The 25,881-nt window shown below is 47.3% G+C and overlaps 1 protein-coding gene across 2 annotated transcripts in view; it reads left to right on the forward strand.

Moving 5' to 3' along the window:
- The window catches only part of GFRA4 (GDNF family receptor alpha 4), a 127,872-nt gene that overhangs the window by 87,188 nt on the left and 14,803 nt on the right, over nt 1-25,881 (forward strand). For both annotated transcript variants that reach the window (XM_083458887.1, XM_083458886.1), the window contains exons 3-6: nt 18,014-18,094; nt 19,705-20,050; nt 21,777-21,886; nt 22,785-22,919. In XM_083458887.1, coding sequence (XP_083315013.1) covers nt 18,014-18,094; nt 19,705-20,050; nt 21,777-21,886; nt 22,785-22,919 — 672 coding nt within the window. The remainder of the gene's footprint in view (nt 1-18,013; nt 18,095-19,704; nt 20,051-21,776; nt 21,887-22,784; nt 22,920-25,881) is intronic.

The raw sequence follows: 25,881 nt of genomic DNA on the forward strand, positions 1-25,881 counted from the left end.
CCTCACCGTTTTCCTTATTCCGCCCCGCTCACTTCAGTGCAAAGGAAACGCAGTGCAAATGGATGGGGGCAACTTGATCAATTGCACAATGTTTGCAGACTGAAAGCAACAGCAGCAGAGAATACCGATTGTGTTCCCTGGATTGATTTCCGTTGTGGACATGGGACAAGCAAGCAAACACCGGCCTTTTCCACTCTCGTTTCCATTTTCGTACGAACACTCTGACATCCTTAACCCCTCCGTTGGCCTGAAGCAGACCAAAGGCCATTTTTAAAATCTGTTTATTAACTAGATTTTTATCCTGCTTTTCAGGCAGTTAAGCATTTGTCACAGAGAGAGAGAGCGGAAAGGGCCATAGCTCAGTTGCAGAGCACCCACGTTGCATCTGCAGAGTTCAAAATTCAATCCCCAATGACATTTCCAGCTAGGGTTCAAAGAGAAGGCTAAGGGAGCTGGGCATGTTTAGCCTGGAGAAGAGGAGGTTAAGGGGTGATATGATAGCCATGTTCAAATATATAAAAGGATGTCACATAGAGGAGGGAGAAAGGTTGTTTTCTGCTGCTCCAGAGAAGCGGACACGGAGCAATGGATCCAAACTACAAGAAAGAAGATTCCACCTAAACATTAGGAAGAACTTCCTGACAGTAAGAGCTGTTTGACAGTGGAATTTGCTGCCAAGGAGTGTGGTGGAGTCTCCGACTTTGGAGGTCTTTAAGCAGAGGCTTGACAACCATATGTCAGGAGTGCTCTGATGGTGTTTCCTGCTTGGCAGGGGGTTGGACTCGATGGCCCTTGTGATCTCTTCCAACTCTATGATTCTATGATTCTATGATTCTAGAACACAGCAAGAAACCCTGGAAAGGCACCAACAGTGATTGCAGGTTATACTCTGCTAAACGGGCCAAGCAACTAAAAAACAACAACCTATTTTAGAGAGGTAAGAAGCTAAGGAGAGCCTTCTGGATCAGGCCAACAGCCCATCTAGCCCAGCATCCTGTCCTCACAGTGGTCCACCAGATGCCAGCAGGAATCCCGCAAGCAGGATCTGAGCCCAAGAGTCCAGTTGTGATTTCCAGCAACTGGTATTCAGAAGCATCACTGCTTCCGAGCATCACCAGAAGCGGCTTAGTCCTGCTGGCCCCATGACCCAGAAGCTGTACGCCGGCTCCCTCGGCCAATAAAGCGAGATGAGCACCGCAACCCCAGAGTCGGCTACGACTGGAGCTAATGGTCAGGGGTCCCTTTACCTTTACTAAACTTTCTAAATATCTGGGTAGGCTTGCCTGTACACTGTCAGGTTGAAGCCCCTGGTGAAATCTACTTCCTTGTAGTTAGCTACTCATTGCCTTGGCGACACAGGAAAGCACCAATTACATGCAGGTCATGTGGCCGTACCCCGTGGTGCTACTTTGGTGTGAGAAGTGGGCTGCGCGATTGATCCATTACCGAGGCGCTTTGGATCCTGACCAAAGGGAGCCGTTTCCCCCTGATCTCACTTCCGTCCCGACTCTGCTGCCCTCAACAGAGAGTTTGTCACCATTGATCTCCTCTGCGTTTGAAGTGTCAAATAACAAATTAAACAAGCACACAGGCTAATTAAACGCATGCTATTAAACAAGAGGCTGCTCTTGGCATTTATTCAGACATTTATTCCCCTTCTGGCTCCCTCCCAGCTCTCCATGATGTCTCCCTTCCATGTCACATTGCCACTGAGCAAAGAGGCCCTCACGGATGTCCTTCTCTATGAGTGGAGGGGTGGAAGGTCACGATCCTGGCAGCAGGGCCCTGTCACCTCCACGCCTCCCAGAGTCCAGAAAAGGAGATCTGCCCAGTGTGTGGACTCTAGGGACAGACGGATCTGCTTCTCTCTGTTCCTCGTTTTTCCAATCTTCAGTTCAGTTTGCGAATTCCTTTTCAAGCTCCCCGTGAAAATCCATCGGCAATTTTTAATGCTAATTTGCCTAGTGTACATGGAGTCCTTTTTGCGAGTAGTTTCCCCCCTATATAATAAGAACATAAGAAGAGTCTGCCATAGTCAAAATAAACGGACATAAATCTGACATAAAGAATCACAAAACAGAGAAACCAGTAGGAGAACACTTCAATCTCCCAGGACATTCTATACAAGATCTCAAAGTAGCTGTTTTACTACAAAGGAATTTCAGAAATAGACTGGAAAGAGAACCTGCTGAATTGCAACTCATTACCAAACTTAAAACCATGGAGAGACCTGGTCTGAACAGAGACATTGGATTCTTATCTCATTATACATGACTAAGCCATTTCTCACCTTCTCACCCCTTGCCTTTTCCTGTAAGAGAACAGAGACATTGGATTCTTATCTCATTATACATGACTAAGCCATTTCTCACCTTCTCACCCCTTGCCTTTTCCTGTAAGACCTATTACAGTCGTTAAGAGTCGTCAACAGGCTCATCTCAGCTATCTGCCAATCTCCCATTCCCACCACCCTTCTGAGTAATACCCCTCCCCACCTTCTCACTATATAGAAGGATCTGGCAACTTCTGTTTCAGTGTATCTGAAGAAGTGTGCATGCACACGAAAGCTCATACCAAGAACTAACTTAGTTGGTCTTTAAGGTGCTACTGGAAGGATTTTTTTTATTTTAAAATATTTGTGTTTGTGCACACACGCACACCCAAGATATGCCTTTCTGCACATATTATGTGGCAGCAGAGAACTGCATTGCAAAATTCAGAGAAGTGACTTAGGAGACATGAAAAAAGGATTATAAATGGGCAAAAGTTTAATGGTAAGGATTTGCTGAACTAACAAATTGAACTGGAATACAAAGAAGGGAAGTATGAGGAGGTCGGAGGAAATAAGGGTATGGAAGTTATGCCATTGAAAATTAATGTGTGTTTTTAATTGTTTCTTATTTTGTATGTTTATTTTTCATTTTTTTCTTATATCCAAAAATTCTTAATAAATATCTTATTAAAAAAAAACAAAATTCAGAGAAGTGAGGATTTCAAAGATCAGGGCATTTTGGTTTTCCATATTGTTTTAGAAAGTACGGATCTGGTAGCTTCTCACTGCAATGCAAACAGAACCAAAATTCATAAAAGGGGAGGGGGAGGGAAGAGAAGGGAAATAAAAGATCAGGCTGAATTCAAATTAAAGGCCAGGCAGAATAGCTCTGTATTACAGGTCTGACGGAAGGAGGTTAAATCCTGCAGGGCCCTGGTCTCCTGGGACAGAGCATTCCACCAGGTGAGAGCCATCACTGAGAAGGCCCTGTCCCTGGTGGAGGATAGTCTGACTTCCTTAGGGCCCAGGACCTCTAAACTATGGTTGTTCATGGACCTTAAGGTCCTCTGTGGGGCGGTCCCATAATACAAGGACCCTAAGCCACAAAGGGTACATTTAGAAGGTACATTGAGCAGAGGGTGGGATAGATGACTTCACAAGTCCCTTCCAGCTCTAAAATCCTATGATTCTATGGCTGTGTCCAGGCCTGGCTGGATGCAGAGGTGTGTTATAAATTAGCACATGCAGTCGACAGTACTGTCCCAGCCCTGCCTGAAAATGACAAGGATTAAAACTGGGAACATTTCCATGCAAGGCTCTATGGTCCTTCGCAGACTGGAGTTTTCCAGAAAGCCCTCCTCAAAACTGGGCTCCCATCTCCCCTGATAGGATTTCAGCAGGTTGGACTCTTGAACTTTACAATTCTACGATTACAATGTCCTGGTTTTTGACAGAATGTCCATGCACAATTTTGCAAAAGCGTGCAGAAGCACGTCTGTGGCAAGTACCCTTTCCCATCATGCAAAATAGCATTTCCTTTTCCATTTTGGTTCCCTTGCTGGACAAGAGGAGTCTATTGAAGCCCACTGCTGTATGCCTAACCCTCCTGCCATCTTTGGTTTATTATGTTCCTTGGTGGAGAAGGGAAAAAACATTAGCAGAGCCAAGGATTTTAAATAAATCAACACACTGGCTGTGCAGTGCTCGCTGTCATAGCTGTGACGGAGATGAAAGCCTGTGTGTTGAAATAATCAGTCTTTTATTCTCATAAAGACTTTCTCCCCCCGCAACTTTGGGGCAAATGGGAAACGTCAGCAGAGCACCCCACAAATATGCAGACAAACCAAAGGATTCCGTAGAGGACAGTGGCCCCCATCATTCATCAATCTGACACCCCCTTAGACCACAGCAGAGTTTTTCTGTTGAAAGGGGAGGTGGCAGAGAAACCATTGTTGCGAGTCTCCAAACGGAACACATCCCTCCTGGCTTTTCAGATGTTGTCTGATGTTGTTCTCAGTGACCTTCGCCGGTAGTTCTGGGCCACACATCTTGTGGTGGCTGGTTGGCATGACAACACTTCAAAGCCCTTTTCGAGCTCAGTGTGGGCCTTTCGAAACCGGAGGAGGAGGCAGGAAATGGGGAGGGGAAGAGGAGGAAGGAGGCGGATGGGAAGGCGAAAGCTCCTGCAGTTTCTGACTGGGCAAAGCCGAGGGCACCGGCGGTGCTCAGGAGCCATCAGTTGAACGCAGGAGATTCAGAGTCCACCCACCCACCTTTGGGAATGGAGGAACTGTTCTTAAAGTGGCTGGCTGGATGCCTTTGGAGAAAACCCACGAACAGGGTCCGAGGACAAGAGTCCTCTCTGCTCCTGTGGGCTTCCAGCAGCTGAAACTCCGAAGCATCGCTGCTTCTCACTGAAGAAGTGTGCATGCACACGAAAGCTCATACCAAGAACTAACGTAGTTGGTCTTTAAGGTGCTACTGGAAGGAATTTTTTTATTTTGACTATGGCAGACCAACACGGCTACCTATCTGTAACTGCTTCTCACTGTGGAGGCAAAACAGAGCCATTGTGGCTAGTATAAGGTTACACCACACTGAGAGCCAGTGTGGTGTAGTGGTTAAGAGCGGTAGGCTAGTAATCTGGGGAACCGGGTTCACGTCTCCGCTCCTCCACATGCAGCTGCTGGGTGACCTTGGGCCAGTCACACTTCTCTGAAGTCTCTCAGCCCCACTCACCTCACAGAGTGTTTGTTGTGGGGGAGGAAGGGAAAGGAGAATGTTAGCCGCTTTGAGACTCCTTAAAGGGAGTGAAAGGCGGGATATCAAATCCAAACTCTTCTTCTTCTACCAGATGTCACCGTTTCCTGGGGACAGTCCCCAGATGTACAAATCAGTCCCTGTACAAAATCCTATCATTCCTACTGAAGTTGGAAAGTGTCCCCGGATTCATTGAAAAAAATCTAGTAACCTTAGACTAGTAGCCATCGATAGCCCTCTCCTCCATGAGATGGATTGACACACCATTTCCAGTGGTGACTGTGTATAATTTTGTATCTGTTCCCCTTCCTCTGCTTTATCTGATGGCCACAATTCCAGTTCACCTAGTGGAGCCGGTGGACTTCCTTGGCAAATGATCAAGTCATCGTGATCTGATTGGAAGGACTTCTGCGTTCCTTGGGATGTCTCTTAAATTTGGCTCATAGGTGAGCCCTTCTAATAACTGGAAAGAGGGAGGACAACTTCTCGTTAATAATAATAATAATAATAATAAATATTTATACCCCGCCCTCCCCAGCCAAGACCGGGGTCAGGGCGGCTGACACCAGGTATAAAAACAATTGATTAAAATACAACTTAAAAACAAGATGAAAATACAACATTAAAATGCAGCCTCATTTCAGTGGAACTCAAAGCAAAAACTTTTTGGGGATTGAAACGTCAAATCTTCACCAAGGCCAACTATCCAGACTGGTCCTACGTGGGCCAGAAAAAAGCCAGGGAAGTCCCCAAATAGGAGTTCCATCACAGAAGGAGAAAGGAGAGTATATACTTTATCTATGCAAGAGGCACCAGTTTGCCAAACAGTGGTACCTTGGGTTACATACGCTTCAGGTTACAGATGCTTCAGGTTACAGACTCCGCTAACCCAGAGATAGTACCTTGGGTTAAGAACTTTGCTTCAGGGTGAGAACAGAAATCGTGCTCCAGCGGCGCGGCGGCAGCAGGAGGCCCCATTAGTTAAAGTGGTGCTTCAGGTTAAGAACAGTTTCAGGTTAAGAATGGACCTCCAGAACGAATTAAGTACTTAACCCGAGGACCACTGTATCTAGCATGCCCCCCCCTAAAAAAATCACATTACAGGCTGTTTGTGGGGGACACTAGTTTCTCAACAGGGGGTGTCCTACTAGGGACACAGAAACTGGTGAAGAAACTCCCCAGGGATTATGCAAAGCTTGAGACCCCAGGATTGAGAATGCCACTGCCCTGTGTACCTAAAGTGAAACTTCACAGTGAATTTGGACATTCCTGGTCAACAGAAACACCCAAGGAATGTTGAGATGAGCAGACACAATGTCAACAGAACTAGCAAGGTTTCTCAGAGTGGGTCATACAACCCTGGGTTGGGGGGACACATAAATTCTCCCATGGCCCAAGTTTGACTGATGGGTGGGATCATCCATCTGTTAATCACCTGACATGGTCAGGTGACCAGTTTGTGCCTGCACGGACTATCAGCCGATAGTTGGGGCTTGCAAAGCACCATGCATGGATCTCGGCAAGCCTTGGTTTTCTGATCAGGAATACGAGGGCACAGAATCAGAGCCCCCACATATTCTGTTTCTACCCACATATTCAGTTTCCTCGTCCATCTAGCAGGACTCGCAGAAGATTGACTCTACCTTCCCAATGTTATGATTTCCGCTCCTGGTGTGACCAGCGATGGCGCACCCATGTACAAAAATTGTTATAATGGCCTCTTAAGTGTGATAATTAGAGCATTACAGCCTTGGACTGTTTTTTATTCCTCCAAGCCACTAATTTTTGGCAAGTATTGAGTTTTTAAAGGGACCTCATAAAAGCGTTAACTCTGGGAGTCATAACTCTTGCCTTGTCAAGGCTCTGAGTGTTTTATGCTCCGTGGAAATTAAACCGGGAGTAAAACAAGGGCACCCAAGCGTAGGCTGGGAAATAGATGGATTAATAAAACACCACTGGGGGCTGGAAGAAAAGGTAGGGAGGCCGGGGAAGAAAAAAGTGGGGATGAATTACGATGTGAGGGAGGCGGAGAGAGAAAGAGAGAGAGAGGGAGAGAGAGGGGAAGATTGCTTAGGTGGTAGAAAGACCCGTCTTTGGCACCCAAACATCGCCAAACATGTGAAAAGAGTTGGACTGCCAGACTCTGAGCAGGTACTGCATCAAAAATGTGCTCTGTGGTGCGTTTCCCCCTCTAACTATTCTCCATCAATTAATGAGAAAAGAAATTGCATCTGAAAATCAGCAAGAGAGAGAGGAAATGTTGGTGGGACTCTCATAGATGGAGGGCAGCAGGTTGTGTTGACATTGTTGCGTTTTCCTACCTTTTGTGGGGTCTGAGGGGTTTTGTGGCTGCCCTTCTAGAAATCTGGTGGACTGAATCCTGCAGCTCGCTCAGGTGCCAGCAGTTTCTGAAAGCCCCACGATGTTTTCGGCTGGGCGTTCCTGTAAGTGCAGGAAGCGGCGAAGACTCTCTCTCTCTTGCTCCTGAGAGCTGTCCATTGTTGGTGCTTGTTACAAGTGAAGTCTTCCCACTTCACACACAGACACAGTGCATAATTATTATTATTTTAAGGGGAAAGAGAAACAACATCAGTGAGCATGCCAGTCTCGGGTGCTTAAAGGCCAGCCTTCCCAACTTCTTTTGGTTCATAGAATCATAGAATTGTAGCATTGGAAGGAATCCCAAGGTTCATCTAGTCCAACCCTCTGCAATGAAGGAATCTCCGCTGAAGAATCCCTGACAAATGGCCCTCCAACATCTGCTTAAAACCTTCCAACGAAGGAGAGTTCACAGTGTTTCAAGGGAGTCCGTTCCACTGTCGAACAGCTCTTACTGTCAGAAAGTTCTTCCTGAAGTTTTGTGAGAATCTGCTTCCTTGTAACTTGAATCCATTGCTTTGTGTCCTAAGCTATGGAGCAGGAGAAAACAAGCATGCTACATTTCCATCTTTAGATATTTGAAGATGGCTATCACCTCTCTGTCTTCTCTTCTCCAAGCTAAGCAGCCCCAGTTCCCTCAACCGTTCCTCATAAGGCTTGGCTTCCAGACTCCCTCTTCTGCGCATGTTCCAACTTGTCAATATCATCCTTAAATCATGGTGCTCATAACTGAACACAGGACTCCAGGTGGGGTCTGGACAGGGCAGACTAGAGGGTACTATTCAGCAGTGGAGCAAGCCAGTCGGGCTGCTCTTTGGGGCCTCCGAGGAGTCTGCCTGCCTCCTCCCACTCAGCCGCCCTACAGCTGAGGGGGAGGCAGTGGGCGGACCGTTTGGGGCAGTGCGGAGCCTGCAGGCTCCCAAGCCACCATGTCACTCCCAGGAGAGACACTTGGCTTGGGGGCGCTGCAGGCCCCACGGTGAGCGCCGCCCAGCATTTTGTCACCCCCCTCAGTGGTGACACCGGGGGCAGATTGCCCCCAACGCACCCTCCTTCCTCTGCCCCGGTACTATTATTTCCATACATTGTTGTTGTTTAGTCGTTTAATTGTGTCCGCCTCTTCGTGACCCCCTGGACCAGAGCATGCCAGGCACTCCTGACTTCCACTGCCTCCCGCAGTTTGGTCAAACTCATGCTGGTACCTTCGAGAACACTGTCCCACTATCTGGCCCTCTGTCGTCCCCTTCTCCTTGGGCCCTCCATCTTTCCCAACATCAGGGTCTTTTCCAGAGAGTCTTCTCTTCTCATGAGGTGGCCAAAGTATTAGAGCCTCAGCTTCAGGATCTGTCCTTCCAGCGAGCAGTCAGGGCTGATTTCCTTCAGAATGGAGAGGTTTGATCTTCTTGCAGTCCATGGGACTCTCAAGAGTCTCCTCCAGCACCAGAATTCAAAAACTATCTCCTTCATGGATCACTGCCTTGCCGTGGCAAAGGGGCTTGAGTAACTCAGAGAAGCTATGAGCTATGCCGTGCAGAGCCACCCAAGATGGACAGGTCATAGTGGAGAGTTTTGACCAAACGTGATCCCCCTGGAGCAAGAACTGGCAAGCCACTCCAGTATCCCTGCCAAGAAAACTCCATGGACAAAGACGACAGGCATATTACTTCCAAACACACACACACACACACAAAACCCACACACACAGCTGCCTGCATTTGGGGACTCTCCTTGGCTATTTGTTGACATCCATCTGTCTCAAGAGACAATGGAGTGCACCTCCGAGGGTCCAGTCAAACCACTAGAGAATCACAGCACGTGCTGTGGCTGCAGAGACCTTGCCTATGGGGGCTGTCATAATGAGTTAGGAATACATAGTAAGCAGCCTTATACAGTCAGACCAACAGTCCATCTTCTCTAGCATTGCCTACTCTGACTGGCAGCTGCTCTCCAAGGTTTCAGGCGGAGAGTTTTTCCCAGTCCTACCCGGAGGTCAAGCGCAGGAGGTGACTTTGTGTACAGAGCGCTTGACCAACCACTGAGCTCCTTGCCCCCATCATGTTCGCTGCAACGGCACCAACACGACCCCATCGCAAAGCCTTGAAGCTTGAAAGGCAATCGGTGGGCAGACACATGGCACGGAGCTGCAGCCAATCTGGTGTCCCTGGACTGGGAAAACAGCAGCGCAGCGCAGCAAACGTGATTCATGGTGGTCGAATGGAGCCGAGAGCAGTTCTGAGAGACTGATGCCAGATTCCTGCCCCCAATGTGGACCCGCAACCTGATGGCAACAAAAAATAATATCCGCCAAGATGCCCTTTCTTCTGGCATCCTAGCGCATCCCCCGTTTGACGGCTTCTCTTATTAAAAACGATTCTGCAGCCGGCTCCGCTTTGGCCTCCTGCGATTCCTCCCAATCTTTCTCCGGCATGAGAACTGGGTCTCCAGGAGTTGTTTCTCTTAGAAATTGCCCTCCGCCTTGTCCCCCAAACGTAGGATTGATGGATGAGTATCAGAGGAAGGGAGCCGAGACAATGCCAGCTTGTTTGCAAAGCCTCGTCTTTCACAGGCGCGAGCCCTCCAGAGGCCGTAAAGGCTTCCAAGAAGCCATTTATACAATCAATTATCAAAGCCCTTGTCCTGGGAATTTGTGGAGCGTATTATTTACTCAACGCCGAATAAAAGCAAAGATTGCATTTCGGGAACCTGCGCATTTGCAAGCGCCAGTGAAATTGTCTGAGGACAAAAAGTGGCCGCCGTCGTTACATAGGCAATTGTCCTCATCCGAGCAAGAGGATGCATATTTGGGGGATGGGTGTTCCCCTCTGGATTGAGGTTGTGCGCACCCTCCCACTCCCTTTGCATCCAGCATGATCCCAAAGCTCTTTGGGGAAGTGGTGGATACACAACATTAGGCACAAGCCACGTCCATCCTGCAGTTTCCTATGAAATGGCATGTTGCGGTGCTATTTCTCCTTGTTAAAAATGAGGTGGTTTACATTTTTAAAACAACAACCCCCTCAGGGTCTCCCCATCCCTGCTTTGCTCAAACGTCAGCTGTTGTTTAAAACTGCTGTTTTCCTCTAATTATGCCTCCATCCCTGTTGTTGTTGTTGTTGTTGTTGTTTTACTGTTGAGGGTTGCCAAACACCCTGAATCTCCCCCACATAGCCGGAATGTGGCGTTTGGAAGCCGGGCCCAGATGAAAAGGGCTGAAATGTCTGGGAAAATCCGGGTGTAATGCAACCCTTGTCAGAAGTCTATATTTTGGCAAATCCCCCCCCCAAAAAGCTCAACAACTGTGTGTGTGTGTGTGTGTGTGTGTGTGTGTGTGTGTGTGTGTGATTTTGCAAACTTCTGTGTCCATATTTCCACTTTTTGAAATTTGGCAACCCTATTACTATTACTATTTTTAATTTATTTATACCCCACCTTTTCTCTGATGGAATTCAAGGTGCCTTACAGATACAAACAAGAATCACTAAAAACATAGACAAAACAGTAATTTAAAAAGTAATCATTGATCAAATGAAAACTATACATACATACATACATATATATATATATATATATATATATATATATATTAGGGGAAGCGAGTGGCGCTGTGCTCTAAACCACAGAGCCCAGGGCTTCCCGATCAGAAGGTCGGTGGTTCGAATCCCCGTGACGGGGTGAGCTCCCGTTGCTCGGTCCCTGCTCCTGCCAACCTAGCAGTTCGAAAGCACGTCAAGTGCAAATAGATAAATAGGTACCACTCCAGCGGGAAGGTAAACGGCGTTTCCGTGTGCTGCTCTGGTTCGGCAGAAGCGGCTTAGTCATGCTGGCCACATGACCCGGAAGCTGTCTGCGGACAAACTCCGGCTCCCTCGGCCTAAAGAGCGAGATGAGCACCGCAACCCCAGAGTCATCTGTGACTGGACCTAACGGTCAGGGGTACCTTTTCCTTTACTGTATGTGTGTGTGTGTGTGTGTGTGTGTTTAAAACATACAAATAATTACCAGCCCTTCCATTAAAAGCAGTCAGTTCCCAGAAGCCTGCTGGAACAAGAAGGCCTTCAGCTGCCGATGGAAGGGCAACAAGGAGGGAGCCAGTCTGGCCTCTCTAAGGAGGAAGAACCAAACTTGTCTGGGAGCCACCACCAAGAAGGTCCTTTCCTGAGTCCCCACCAACCGTGCCTGTGGGAGTGGTGGGACCAAAAGAAGGGCTTCCCCTGAAGATCTCAAAACCCAGGCAGGTTCATATGAGGGAATACAGCCTTTCAGATAGCCTGGGCCTTCAGAAGCCAGAGGGGCAGTGGGGCTTTGTTGAGGCTGCTCAGCCTCCCCGCCCAACAGCTGGTGTGTGAGGTATCTCAGCAGTCACTTCCCCATGTATCAACTGGGCAGCCTCAACAAAGCCCCACTGCACCTCCAGCTTGCGAGGAGACCTTCCCCAGACATCCTCCTGGGCTCTGGGGAGGGTCTCCTCATGAGTCGCAAGGACTCTCCAGGGTGCTTCCCACTCATGGGTTCCACTTCCAGGTTCCCAGAGCTGTGTGCATGTGCGTTTGCACGCAAGTGGGGAATTGCCAGTACTGTGCCCATTTTTGTTTCTGTCTCTAGCCGCCCCTGGCACATGGTTCCAGGGACTTTGTCCAGGAGGGAATGCATCCTGCAGGCTGAGGGAAAGGGTTTCCTATCCCTGTTCCGAAAGGTGAACTGTCTGTGCGCATCTTGTTGCTAACAGCTGCAGATAAAGGTAAAAGGTAAAGGGACCCCTGACCATTAGGTCCAGTCGTGCCAACTCTGGGGTTGCAGTGCTCATCTCGCTTTACTGGCCGAGGGAGCCAGTAAATATACCACCCTATAAGGGACACGGGTGGCACTGTGGGTTAAACCACAGACCCTAGGACTTGCCGATCAGAAGGTTGCAGACGACTCTGGGGTTGTGGCGCTCATCTCGCTTTATTAGCCGAGGGAGCCGGCGTACAGCTTCCAAGTCACGTGGCCAGCATGACTAAGCTGCTTCTGGTGAACCAGAGCAGTGCACGGAAATGCCGTTTAACTTCCCACCGGAGCGGTACCTATTTATCTACTTGCACTTTGACGTGCTTTTGAACTGCTAGGTTGGCAGTAGCAGGGACTGAGCAATGGGAGCTCACCCCATCACGGGGATTCGAACCGCCAACCTTCTGATCGGCAAGTCCTAGGCTCAGTGGTTTAACCCACAGCGCCAACCGCATCCCTACCAGCTGCAGATAGACTTCACCAAAAGTCTGACAGCCACTTTTGGGAAGCCCTCGAATCCAGAAGCCATTGCTGAATCTTACAGCAGATAATTCAATCCGAGAATTACAGGTGTAAAGAAAAGACTATCTTTTGTCTGGCCCCAGCCTGCCGCCAATCATTTTCAGTGAGTGGCCCTCCCCCACGGCTAGCAACAGAGGTAAATAATTATAGGAGGACAAATGCATGCAAATCTGCGGGGATTTTTTGGTTCCCTTCCTGCAGAGTAGACCCCTCCTGGCTCTCAGGATCGCCGCGGCTTATGTAAGCTGCTTCTGCAGACCATATAAATGTCAAAACGCACACACCAGGCTATTTTGTTTTTCGTATATTAAAAACTTGCTGAAAAAACTATTTACCTCCATAACACCCAGTGAGATGAGTGGCTACACTGGCACATTTTACGGTCCTTGGAGCAGATGAAAGGGGGAGCGACTGATTGAATATAATTAGCTTGATGTCTTCTGCGGGGAGTTATCTGCCAGGCTTGTGTGTCATTATCGCAGAGCTCCACTACAAAGGGCAGCCCACAAGGAGAAGATGTTGTGGTGTGTGTGCGTGGATTGCAAAGACGCAGAGGCGCAAATGGATATGGGCACATGCGCCGTCCAATAAAGTAAACGGAAGGAGATGGAAGGGGGTGAAGTCAGGGTGGGGAGACTTTAAGGCTGCGAGTTGAGCAACCAGCCAAGCGAGCGAACCCGCAGCAAGGTCAGCAAAGCAGTGAAGGACAGATCCATACTAGACGTTTAAAGCACATTCAATGCACATTTAAAGCACAACGTATCCTTCCATCAATGTATCCTGGGAACTGTAGCTTCCCGCCCCCTCACAGACCTACGGTTCCCAGGATTCTTTTGGGGAAACCACATGCATCACAAGGGGTTAGTCTAGAGGACCTTTGCAGGTCCCTTCCAAATCTACATTTCTATGAAATGTGCGGTCATGGACTGGTTGGATGGAGAGGAATGGTGGGAGGGAACCAGCTAGGGAACCACCAAGGGGAAAGGCTCAGAGCCAAGGGTGGTGGTGGGGCAATGATGAATGGTCAGAGGGAGAAGACTGAGAAGAGGAGGTGTCAGAAGCTGAAAGGGCAGCAGGGCTTGGTGAGCTGGGAGAGTCTGTGGCAGAAAGCAGTCCCAAATCAGAGGCAGAGGCTGAAGCAGGAGAGGAGAGAGGAGAGAGGCAGAGATGAGTCTGACTGGTGCAAAGTCTCCCTCCTGCTGCGACAGGCTCCCAGAACCAAGAAGAGGCATGAAAAGGGCAGGGGAGAGGTTGGTTGGCTGCAGGCACACAGTCTCCAATCACTTGGGGGAAACCCTGGAGAGGAGCAAACTTAGATGGCTGTGGGGAGGCGGCGACTTTCCGTCTCAGCAACTGATCCAAGACCTACTGGAGATGACCTGCTCTGCTCATTAGGCCTGACACTCAGCCAAGTCTGCAAAGTTCTTGCTAATAAAGAGTTAAGTCCAGCTCTGAACAGTGTGATTTACTACCAGCCCGCTTCTGACATGTGTGATGGATGTACTTTAAATATATGGTGTGGATCTGAGGGTAAAGGAAGGGAGCCATCTTCAGATCGGGAGCCACATTCCCTCCTGGGCAACCTTTTAGGGGCTGCATGCCCACAATGCACAGGGCCAGAGGTAAGAGTGGATTGCAGGTTACATTTCATACCTTTGTACAGTAGGCTATGCTTGTCCAGAGGGTTCTGTGTACCACCCTCTTCATTCAAGCAAGCTGAAACGGGGGGCGGGGGAGGCCAAGAGGCAGAGCTGAATCTGGCTGGTGAAGAGTCACAGGCGCAGTCTCCGCTTGCTTGGAAGAAGCAAGCTCAAGAACACGCAAAATCATTTGGTGAGGGTTTGGGGCAGGGCCAAAGAGGGGTGTGGCCTATGGAAGGGGTGTGGCTTCTGCAGATATCCAAGGGCCAGTCAAAGAGAGACCTGAGGAGGCCCACATTTGGTGTCTGGGGCAGAGGGTCCCCACCCCTTGCACTACAATTGCCACCATCCCTGACCATTAGCTCTGCTGGCCTGGGACTGATGAGTGTCGGAAGTCCCACAACATCCAGTGAACCATATGCTCCCTGTCCCTGTACTACAAGAGGGACAGTGTTGCCTAATGGTTAGAGCGCTGGACTAGGGGCTGGGGAACCAGGTTTCAAATCCCCACTCAGCCATGAAGATTGCTGGGCGGCCTTGGGCCAGTCACTCACTCTCTCTTTTTTTATAAAATATTTATTAAAGTTTTACAAATTTTATCAAACACAACAATACAAACAAACAAAAACAAAAAAAGAACAAGTATAATTTCAAAACCTTATTTTCTTAAAACTTACTTCACCGACCTCCTCGTACCTCCCCTTTCTGCATTCCCATTTCAAATATTATGTTCAGCAAATCCTCACCCTTAATTTTATCTAATTGTCAACCTTTCTTTTCTTTTAACTTAATCTTTACAGCTGTACTCCACTTAATTTCTAAAACCACATCATTCTAGCACTCATTAATTTTGCAATGTTTCTTAAGATAATTCTTGAATTTCCTCCAATCTTCTTCCGCCGTCTCTTTCCCTTGGTCTCGGATTCTGCCAGTCATTTCTGCCAATCCCATATAGTCAATCACCTTCATCTGCCATTCTTCCAAGGTGGGTAGTTCTTGTGTCTTCCAGTACTTTGCGATGAGTATTCTTGCTGCTGTTGTAGCATACATAAAGAATGTTCTGTCTTTCTTTGGCACCAATTGGCCGACAATGCCCAGGAGAAAGGCCTCTGGTTTCTTCAGGAAGGTATATTTAAATACCTTTTTCATTTCATTATATATCATTTCCCAGAAAGCCTTAATCTTTGGGCATGTCCACCAAAGGTGAAAAAAAGTACCTTCAGTTTCTTTACATTTCCAACATTTATTATCTGACAAGTGGTAAATTTTTGCAAGCTTGACTGGGGTCATGTACCGCCAGTCACTCACTCTCAGCCCAACCTCCCTGAGGATAGAAAGGAGAGGGGACAGAACTGTCTGCGCCAGTTTGAGCTCCTTGGAGAAATGGTTGGAGGGAACTGAGTTTCGGAGGAAACTGAGCAGCGTTTAGGCTGTCCCAGTGGCAAGAGGCGAATGGGAATACCAAGGAAGCGCATCAACAATCAGCTGCTGGGCAGGGAGAATTGATTGAAACCAACCCCAGCCGTCATTATTTAGATCACCAAGCAGAAAGCCTTCATTTGCAATCATTGATTTTAATCCGTTTTTCCCCATGGGTGCCTCAGTTTCCCAACCACCCGGCTCCCACCCCCAAGGAAATGTGCATAGTGATTTGTTGATATAACCATTAAAAGCATGTTGATTTACAACCATGCTGAGTTTTTCCCTGCTTTCCGCATATCTTTTCTCCTCGCTATGGCGGTAGCGTACTCCAGCAATATGCATTTATTTGAGCAATTATAGATTTCCCCCCCCCCCTTTCTCCTCCTTTCCCCCAGTTTTTTTTATATATTTTTTAAGGAACTGCACAATTTTTACTGCTTCGGAAAACAGAGGATGGTAAATTGCTTATTGTTCAAAATAGCTCTGCCCCTGGTTTTGTGAGAGGGGAGAGATAAAATAGAAGGCTGAAGAAGCACTCTCATGGAAAATTATCAAAGAGAAAGCTGTGAAATCAATCCAACAATAAGGCTTTTTTAAAATAAAAAAAAGACACATGCAGATTCCCCACTGAGAAAGCCTCTCAGACCTCATTTCCTTGGCAAGCCTGGTGCGCAGGCTGTAACCCCTACTGGGTGGAGGTAGCCCGGGCCCATGTTCAGATGACCTTCAGGTTAGACTACTGCAATGTAGGTTACGTGGGGCTGCCTTTGAAGACTGTCCAGAAAGCTCCGTTCATCTAACATCAGTTGGATGCCTTAAGGATCGCCTGAACGCTGGTGGCTGTTATGTATTCAGGGGTCTCTGTTTGCCTGAGCTTCAGTCTGGACTAAGATCATGAAGCTGAGGCTCCAAGACTTTGGCTACCTCATGAGAAGAGAAGACTCCCTGGAAAAGACCCAGATGTTGGGAGAGATGGAGGGCACAAGGAGAAGGGGACGACAGAGGGTGAGGTGGTTGGACAGTGTTCTCAAAGCTACCAGCATGAGTTTGACCAAACTGTGGGAGGCAGTGGAAGACAGGAGTGCCTGACGTGCTCTGGTCCATGGGGTCACGAAGAGTCGGACATGACTAAATGACTAAACAACAACAACAAAGGATTCTCAGCCCCTATATCCCAATTCGATACATGATATCCAATCACAGAACATTTCAGGATTTGAGTCCCTGCCATTGGCCCTTAAAACTCTGAGTTATGATTCGCAGCTTGGAAGTTTAGTCAGCCAATCACGTTCGGAGTGGGAGTGGCCCAGGCCTTCAGAAATGTATATAAGCAGTTGCTTTGCCCCTGTTGTCTAGTTCTGTTAGTTCAATAAAGTTCTTGCTGTTATCGCTGTGTCTTGCCTCGTGGGAACCCACCTGCACTTCAGTGGCCATCACTGCATACTGTGGCAGGGAGTTCCACAGTTTAACTCTGTGCTGCGTGAAGAAGGACTTTGTCTTTTTTTCTGTTTTTGAATTTTTATTTCAAAACAAAAAAAAATACAAACATCAAATTCAAAATCCATATTCATTTTCTAACATAAGCCTATTACATATATTACCTAAATTAAAATATATCTAATTGTTCTAGGCTTCCCTTTGTTATATGTAAATACAATGCAATTAACAAGTTATATTATAAATTATATTATAGGTTCCCATATACCCCCTACTTCCCTTCACCCATGTGTGATCTCACTATTTTACTTCTTCCATCTTGTTGTGTTGTTATAATTTAATAATTATTCAATTGATTCTATTATTATTTTCTTGCTTACCCATATAACCTTGCTTATCTCATATAACCTGCTTTAAAACAGCTGCACTGCTCATTTCCGGGTCCAATACCTCACAAAGCCCTAAACAACTCAGGACCCAAATATCTGAAAGACCACCTCCTTCCCATCAGACCACCTTGGGTGCTGAGATTGGCAGGGGCCCCTCCTGGTAGCTCCTCCCCCCTCAGAGGTTCAGGGTGGGACAGGGCCTTCCCTGTGGTGGCTCCTAAACTGTGAAACTACCTCCCTACAGAGATGCATCTGGTGCCCTCACTGTACAGCTTTTGGAGACATGCCTCTTTCTCCCCTGGCTTTTGACACTTGAGGTGTATATTTTCCAGACCCGCCTTGTTTTTACAATTGTAAATTGTTCTGAGCTGTTTCTTTCTGCAGTGGTATTTTCCTCCAGTGACATTGATTTCTGTCTTCCTTAGGCATGAACGTCATGGAGAGTTCCCCTTACGAACCCTTTGTGAGGGGCTTTGACTACGTCCGATTGGCTTCCATCACTGCAGGTATGTCTTCGAAGGGGTGTTCCCCTTGTCCCTAGCCCCAGGCGGTCTCTTAGAAGTGGCAGGGAAATGGACTTCAGCTCCCTTGTGATCCCAGGAAGTCTCCAAGCAAAGCCTTTTCACTTGCCTGAACTGTTTGATTTCTGCCCATGCTGACGTAAGAAGGAGAATCAAACATTTTCTGCTCCTTCCTTCTTTCTCAGAGTTCCTTCAGAGGCCACCTTGTTTTTCCACCAGTGGTCAGTTCTGTGGGAATGTTCAGGAAGGCAGGAGAAGATATATTGTTTATTCATATCCTTCCTAACTTGCGCTGGCAAGTCCCTTTACTTAGCGGAGTTTCACATTCCCCTTTTAAACGCACAGCAGATAGCTGGTTGCAGGCTCGTAAAAGCCTCTCACTATTATATACAATTATATAGTATTGAATTGTATATTCCTGGTAAGTTCCCTTTTTCCCTCTTAAAAGAATAAACACACGACAATCTTGTGTAAAGTATATAAAAGAAGTTTACTTACACGTTCAGTTCACAGTTGGATCCCTGAAGGCAGACTTAGTTATAAAGTATATCCATGTGGACCTATCCCATATGGGGATAATCCCAGGGTCCTCTGTTGGCTGGAAGCTGGAAGCCAACAGAGCATTTCTTGCTAAAAAAAGCTGCTCCTTTGACGAATGGAGTCAAAAAGAGAGAGTGCTGTGCTCCTTGCCCTTTTGGGTTACCTGGACAGGTAAGGTCACAGCCACCTCTAGTCACATGCAAGAGGAAGTATGTCCCAGCCAGGAGGAAACAGGAAGCTTGCGACTGGCTGGACCAAACATTCCCCCGCATGTCCACTCTAGGAAAACAAGGAATGTTGTACTTGACTGCTACTTATGTGTCACATCCCACAAGTTCCTCTTCTTGCCCACAAATCTAAGGCTGCAAATGCACCATATGTTTAAAGCACATTCCCTAAGCCCACAAACACACACACACACACAAATCATGGGAACTGTAGTTTTCCCCTACAAAGCCACAGTTCCTAGAACCCATGACAAACTACAGTTCTCTGGGGGAGGCAGTACTTGAAATGTATGTAGACACACTGAAATTAATAGCCATGGCTAACTCCATTAATTTCAGTGTGCCTACTCTGAGTAAAAGCCAACCTATTTTCTGCCTCTGCCTTTATCCTTTGCAACTAGCATAGATTCCCCATTCCGAGCACCCAGTTCCTTTGCAGACAGCTGTGAAAGAAGCCTGGCATTGTTTCCACTACCATACCACCTTCAAGTGGACGCGGGTGACGGTGTGGGTTAAACCACAGAGTCTAGGACTTGCCGATCAAAAGGTTGGCGGTTCGAATCCCCGCGATGGGGTGAGCTCCCACTGCTCGGTCCCTGCTTCTGCCAACCTAGCAGTTCGAAAGCACGTCAAAGTGCAAGTAAATAAATAGGTACCACTCTGGCGGGAAGGTAAACAGCGTTTCCGTGTGCTGCTCTGGTTCACCAGAAGTGGCTTAGTCATGCTGGCCGCATGACCTGGAAGCTATACGCTGGCTCCCTCGGCCAGTAAAGCGAGATGAGCAATGCAAAGATGGGCATTTCGGACTGGCGTCACTCTGCCCCGCAGGGTCCGAGAACGAGGTCACCCAGGTGAATCGCTGCTTGGATGCCGCCAAGGCCTGCAATGTGGACGAGGTTTGCCAGCGCCTTCGGACCGAGTACGTCTCCTCCTGCATCCGCCGCACGGCCCGGGCGGACACCTGCAACCGCTCCAAGTGCCACAAGGCCTTGCGGAAGTTCTTTGACCGCGTGCCCCCCGAGTACACGCACGAGCTGCTCTTCTGCCCCTGCGACGACACGGCCTGCGCGGAGAGGCGCAGGCAGACCATCGTGCCCACCTGCTCCTACGAGGCCAAGGAGAGACCCAACTGCTTGGCGCCCCTCGACTCCTGCCGGGTGAACTACGTCTGCAGGTACGTTGAGTTTCACGCCCCGTTGCCACTGCAAAGTGGAACTCTGTTTCTGTGGTTCTTTTTGCATACCGTACACCCCTGCATATTTTACATGGACTAAACCATCCAGTAATCCATTCTTACATCCATCAAATCTTATTCACACTGTTGAATTTATCTCAATGTTTCTGGCATTTTTGAATGAACACAATTTTCACCCATATATTCAGTAAACATTTTCCAGTCTTCTTTAAACGTGCATTCTTCTCGTTATTCTATATGTTAAATCTGCAAGCTGCACATATTCCATCAGTTTAAGTTGCCATTCTTCTTTCTTGCTCGTTTTGTTGCTCGTTTTCCATTTTGGGGCTAACGAAACACAGGCCACAGTAAATATAAATAGTCTTTTTTGATGTCTGGGAATTTCCCTCTGAATTATCCCCACCACAAAGTGCTCTGGTTTTTTTGGAAAGATAAACATTTTTTTCAATTCATTTTATATCATTTCCCAATATTCTTTTACCCTTTTACACTTCCATCACATATGATAAAATGTACCCTCAACCTCTTCACATCTCCAGCACTTATCTGATTCGGACATATACATTTGAGTAAGTCTACTCGGAGTTAAATACCATCTGTAAATCATTTTCAGGTGGTTTCATGGTATGCAAAATGAACCACGGAAAGAGAAGAGGGGAAGTTGTTGATTTAAGGTTGTTTAAATGAATATTTTGAAATGCAATTTAGAAAATTTAATAAATTTATATTTATATAGGAAAGTGGAACTCTGGAGCCTGAGGTTAAATGATGGAGGTGATGGAAAAGAGGCCACAGCGTGGGGTTTCTTTTTCATGCACCCAGCCCCTTGGTGCAGAGCAAGCGTCCAGTTTGATGTGCTTAAGAACCATGGTGCTGGCGATCAGGTCCAGCTCACTGTTAGTCCCAGGCATCAGCAGAGAACGTAAAAAATATAAATGTTCTTTTGTCCTTTGTTTTGCACAAAGAGAGCGAGAGAAGCCTTTGATTGCGATGCCTTTGGTCCTGAGCAGACTTGAGTTATCTGTATGTGGAAATAGACCAATGGGACCCCTTGTCTTTGCTGGAGCTGCAACGTGGTGTCAGAAAAGCACGACACCCTCGTGTTTGTGCGTGTGGAAACTCTGCTTGAGTTTGGGGCAAAAGCTGCACAGCATCTTTCTCCCTTGACATTGGTGCTTAGCAGTGCCACTGGAGCTCACAGGAAATAGAGAGATAGAGAGATAGAGAGATAGAGAGATAGAGAGATAGAGAGATAGAGAGATAGAGAGATAGAGAGATAGAGAGATAGAGAGATAGAGAGATAGAGAGATAGAGAGATAGAGAGATAGAGAGATAGATCAGTTACCTTCTGAACGCATGCATTAAAAAAAAATTGTGTCCATAGTGAAGAATGAGAAGCAGGAACAGGAACCAGGACGTATCCGAGGTGACATGATTCTGAATGCCAGCAGCTGGGGATCACAAGTGGGGAATCATAGAACTGTTGGAAGGGATCCCAAGGATCATAGAACTGTTGGAAGGGATCCCAAGGATCTTCTCATCCAACCCCCTGCAATGCAAGAATCTTATAGCCCTTGCTGAAAGGCAAGGCAGTGAAAAACATCAGGGGGGCATCAGGCTGGGAAAGGCTGCCTTGTCGAGGGTCTGCTTTTGATATGAGCATGTCAGATTGCAAATAACTTCTCCCCTTTTGCCTCTCTCCCAGATCCCGTTACGCCGAGTTCCAGTTCAACTGCCAATCCTCTGCGCAGTCTGCAACAGGGTGCCAGAGGGAAAATTACGCTGCCTGTCTGCTGGCCTATACTGGGATCATAGGTACATAGCGGGGATTTGCTTAAATTTTGCTTGTTTTCAGCCGCCCAGAAAAACCGCTGCCATGTTAATTCAAACATTGCTCCATTGGCGATTCCTCCATGCTGAAGTTTATAGCCCTAACTGGCACAGAATGTGAATGGAAACTCAGGGTCCTTTGAAACATTGCAAAGCATCAGATCATGTGTAGCTTAGTGCTTAAAATAAAAGACAGCATCATCTTACTTAAAACCCACAGTCAACTGCAAAAATATACCCACCTCAACCTTTCAAGGGGTTCATCCACACTTTTGCTTGACCCATATTTTGATCGTATTATTTACCAAATAATTACCCCAAGTCCAAGAGTTTCCTCTTTGTTCTGTGATTGTGCCTTGTGAAAATCCTGTCTTACCCACTGAACTGAACCTCATTTAAACAAAAGCTCTTGGATTTTCCACGCATCTGGTGTTTTTAAGAAAATTGCCAAGTCCCTTTGGCGACATAGACACTGACAGCAGCATGGTGGCATTTTAAACATTCATGGTTTCCCTCAAAGAATTGTGGGAGCTGTAGTCTGTCGAGGGCGCTGAGGGTTGATAGGAGACCCCCCTGTTCCCTTCCCAGAACTACAATTCCCAGAGCTCCCTGGGAAGAGGGATGGATTATGAAACCATCTGGGAATTGTAGCTCTGGAAGGGGAATGACAACTCTCAGTGCAGCTCCCAGAATTATTTGGACTGTTCCAAGTGGAATCATGGTGCTTTCAATGCATGATATGAATATGGGCGTTTTTATCTGGAGCAGCTATTCCTGACCTGTTGCCAGAGTCTGACATAGGATTGGGTTTTGTCCTCCACTCATCAACAAATATTCTCTCTCTCTCCCCCTATTTCCCACTCCCCATTCCACCTCCTGGCAGGTAGTCCCATCACCCCAAACTACATCGACAACTCGACGTCAAACATTGCACCCTGGTGTACTTGCAACGCTAGCGGGAACAGGCAGGAGGAATGCGAGAACTTCCTACACCTCTTCACAAAGAATCTCTGCCTCCGTAAGTACAGGCTTGCCATACGGCAGGAAAATTCCTGACATGTCTTGGTTTTTCGGGTCTAAAAATGGCATCAGGGTAGGGGGCATTTTGCCGAAGCGTCAAAATGTCAGGAGAAACCTGACATTTCGGGGAGTTCCTTCCCAAAAAACTGAATAATTTTGTTTTTGGTTTTTTAAAATTGTTTTTATTTGATTTTTACAAATTCATTCACGCAGGTAATATTATAACAAACAATAAACATTGCACAAGATTCTTCCGAATCTCAAGACTTCCCTCCTCTCCTCCGTGGGTTCTTTAAGTAGCTTTTTTAACTGCACGTCCGTCTAATTCATGGGTAGGCAAACTAAGGCCTGGGGGTCGGATCCGGCCCAATCGCCTTCTCAATCCGGCCCACAGACTGTCCGGGAATCAGTGTGTTTTTACATGAGTAGAATGTGTGCTTTTATTTAAAATGCATCTCTGGGTTATTTGTGGGGCATAGGAATTCATTCATACAGTATATATTTTTCAAAATATAGTCCAGCCCCCCACAAGGTCTGAGGGACAGTGGACCGGCCCCCTGCTGAAAAAGTTTGCTGACCCCTGGTCTAATTCACCACTCTGCATTGTATCCAAAATCTATGTATCATTGCAAGAGTTATTTAAAGCATGCCCAAGAGTTCATGTGTTTACAGTGGTCTTTTAAGTCCCATATATATTTGTCCCATTCTTTGTTTTGATCCTCCTGATTTTTGACTTTCCCAGTTAATCTTGCCATCTCTGCATAGTCCAATAATTTAATTTCTGCCAGTCTGCCCTGGTGGGTATCTTGTCATCCTTTCAGCTCTGGGCAAGAAAAGATAATCAATTTTGGTTGTTTCCTAAAATAAATAAATCACTTTTGAAATATGGGAACCCGACGGTTCTCCCAAGCACCAGAGTTGGGGGACGGGGTGTCCCCTTCCTTCTCTCTCAAGCCCAAACCCAGGATCACCTCTGAGTAAGGAGAATCCTTCTGCTGCAAAACGGATGTCTCGGTCCTTGAGAGTGCATGAGGAGGAGGAGGTGAAGCAGGCAGCCAGGCCTTTCAAATGTCAGAAGCAGGGAAGAAAAATCTCTGGCAGGTTGAGCACGTCAAGACTTATCAGCGTCCTGAGAAGGACGCGAGGCTGTCGAGACTCAAGGAGATCTGACAAGAGCGGACCTTGCAACAGATTGGATCTCGGCAGCTGCTAAGGACGGAGCGTCCCCTCTTTACGAGAACTCTCTGACAAGGGCAGCCTCGTGGCCTCGAGGGTGCGAACTTCGCCAGCACAGCGGCCAGACATTCAGTGCCTGGCTAAACTGAGCCTCTTTAGATGGTGGGAAGAGGGCAACAATAGGTCAGGAAAATCCTTGCCTTCCTTTAGCATCTCCTGCACACCTGAGTTAAACAACCGTATTGTTGCAATGGGATTCCTTTACAGTGGTGCCTCAGGTTACATACACTTCAGGTTACAGACGCTTCAGGTTACAGACTCTGCTAACCCAGAAATAGTGTTTCAGGTTAAGAAGTTTGCTTCAGGATGAGAACAGAAATCGCGCTCTGGTGGCGCAGCAGCAGTGGGAGGCCCCATTAGCTAAAGTGGTTCTTCAGGTTAAGAACAGTTTCAGGTTAAGTAGGAACCTCCAGAACAAATTAAGTACTTAACCCAAGGTACCACTGTATTGTATATGTCAGCCACAGATGCTTACATTTTAACGTTTCAATGGGATGGCATATTTGCGTTTCTTCATTGCAGCTTTTAACTATGCGTGTGTATATTTTAGTCATTCTTATTTGTTGTTGTTATTTATTAAAGTTGTATATGCATATGGGACACGGGTGGCGCTGTGGGTTAAACCACAGAGCCTAGGACTTGCCAATCAGAAGGTCAGCGGTTCAAATCCCTGTGACGGGGTGAGCTCCCATTGCTCAGTCCCTGCTCCTGCCAACCTAGCAGTTCGAAAGCACGTCAAAGTGCAAGTAGATAAATAGGTACCGCTCCGGCGGGAAGGTAAACGGCGTTTCTGTGCACTGCTCTGGTTCGCCAGAGGTGGCTTAGTCATGCCGGCCACACAACCTGGAAGCTGTACGCCGGCTCCCTCGGCCAATAAAGCGAGATGAGCACCGCAACCCCAGAGTCAGCCACGACTGAAGCTAATGGTCAGGGGTCCCTTTACCTTTACCCATATGCATGCCCATAGATCTCAGGAGATGAAGCTGAGGACACATAGTAGAAGAAGGAATTGCCCTCAGGGCCTGTCATGGACCGTGCTGAGGAGTGCTGCACTGAGGAGAAATGGTGGGGGCCTTCCTCTCCCCCTGCTCCTGATCCGGACCCTGAATCTTCCCAGGAGCAGGAGAGCAATACAGTGGTACCTCGGTTTAAGTACTTAATTCGTTCCGGAGGTCCGCTCTTAACCTGAAACCTGTTTTTAACCTGAAGCACCACTTTAGCTAATGGGGCCTCCTGCTGCTGCCATGCCGCCGCTGCACAATTTCTGTTCTCATCCTTAAGCAAAGTTCTTAACCCGAGGTACTATTTCTGGGTTAGCGGAGTCTGTAACCTGAAGCATCTGTAACCTGAAGCGTATGTAATCCGAGGTACCACTGTATAGATTTGGAACAGTGGTTTGCAGAGGGACATAGTTCAGAAGGCAGAAGCTGGGAAATAATAGGTGGGGAACAGCTAGAAGAAGAAGAAACACTAGGAGAGAAGGGGGTAACAGATTCACCCCACCCCCCTTCTCCAAGGACATGGAGAGCTCAGAAAGTGTCAGAATAGAAAGCACAGAGACTACAAACTCAGATTACAAGACATAGATTAATTGGGATGGAGGGAGTAACCCTTAATTGGGAGCACCACCATTTCTAGTAGATGTGTTCTTTGTTCTCGCACTGTGACTAATAAAGATTCTAAGTGGAAAGATGTTCCTTTCATTTGATCTTTTGTTTTCTGCT

The sequence above is a fragment of the Podarcis liolepis genome, assembly GCF_965112155.1.
Source record: "Podarcis liolepis genome assembly, chromosome: 9".
Lineage (NCBI taxonomy): Eukaryota > Metazoa > Chordata > Lepidosauria > Squamata > Lacertidae > Podarcis > Podarcis liolepis.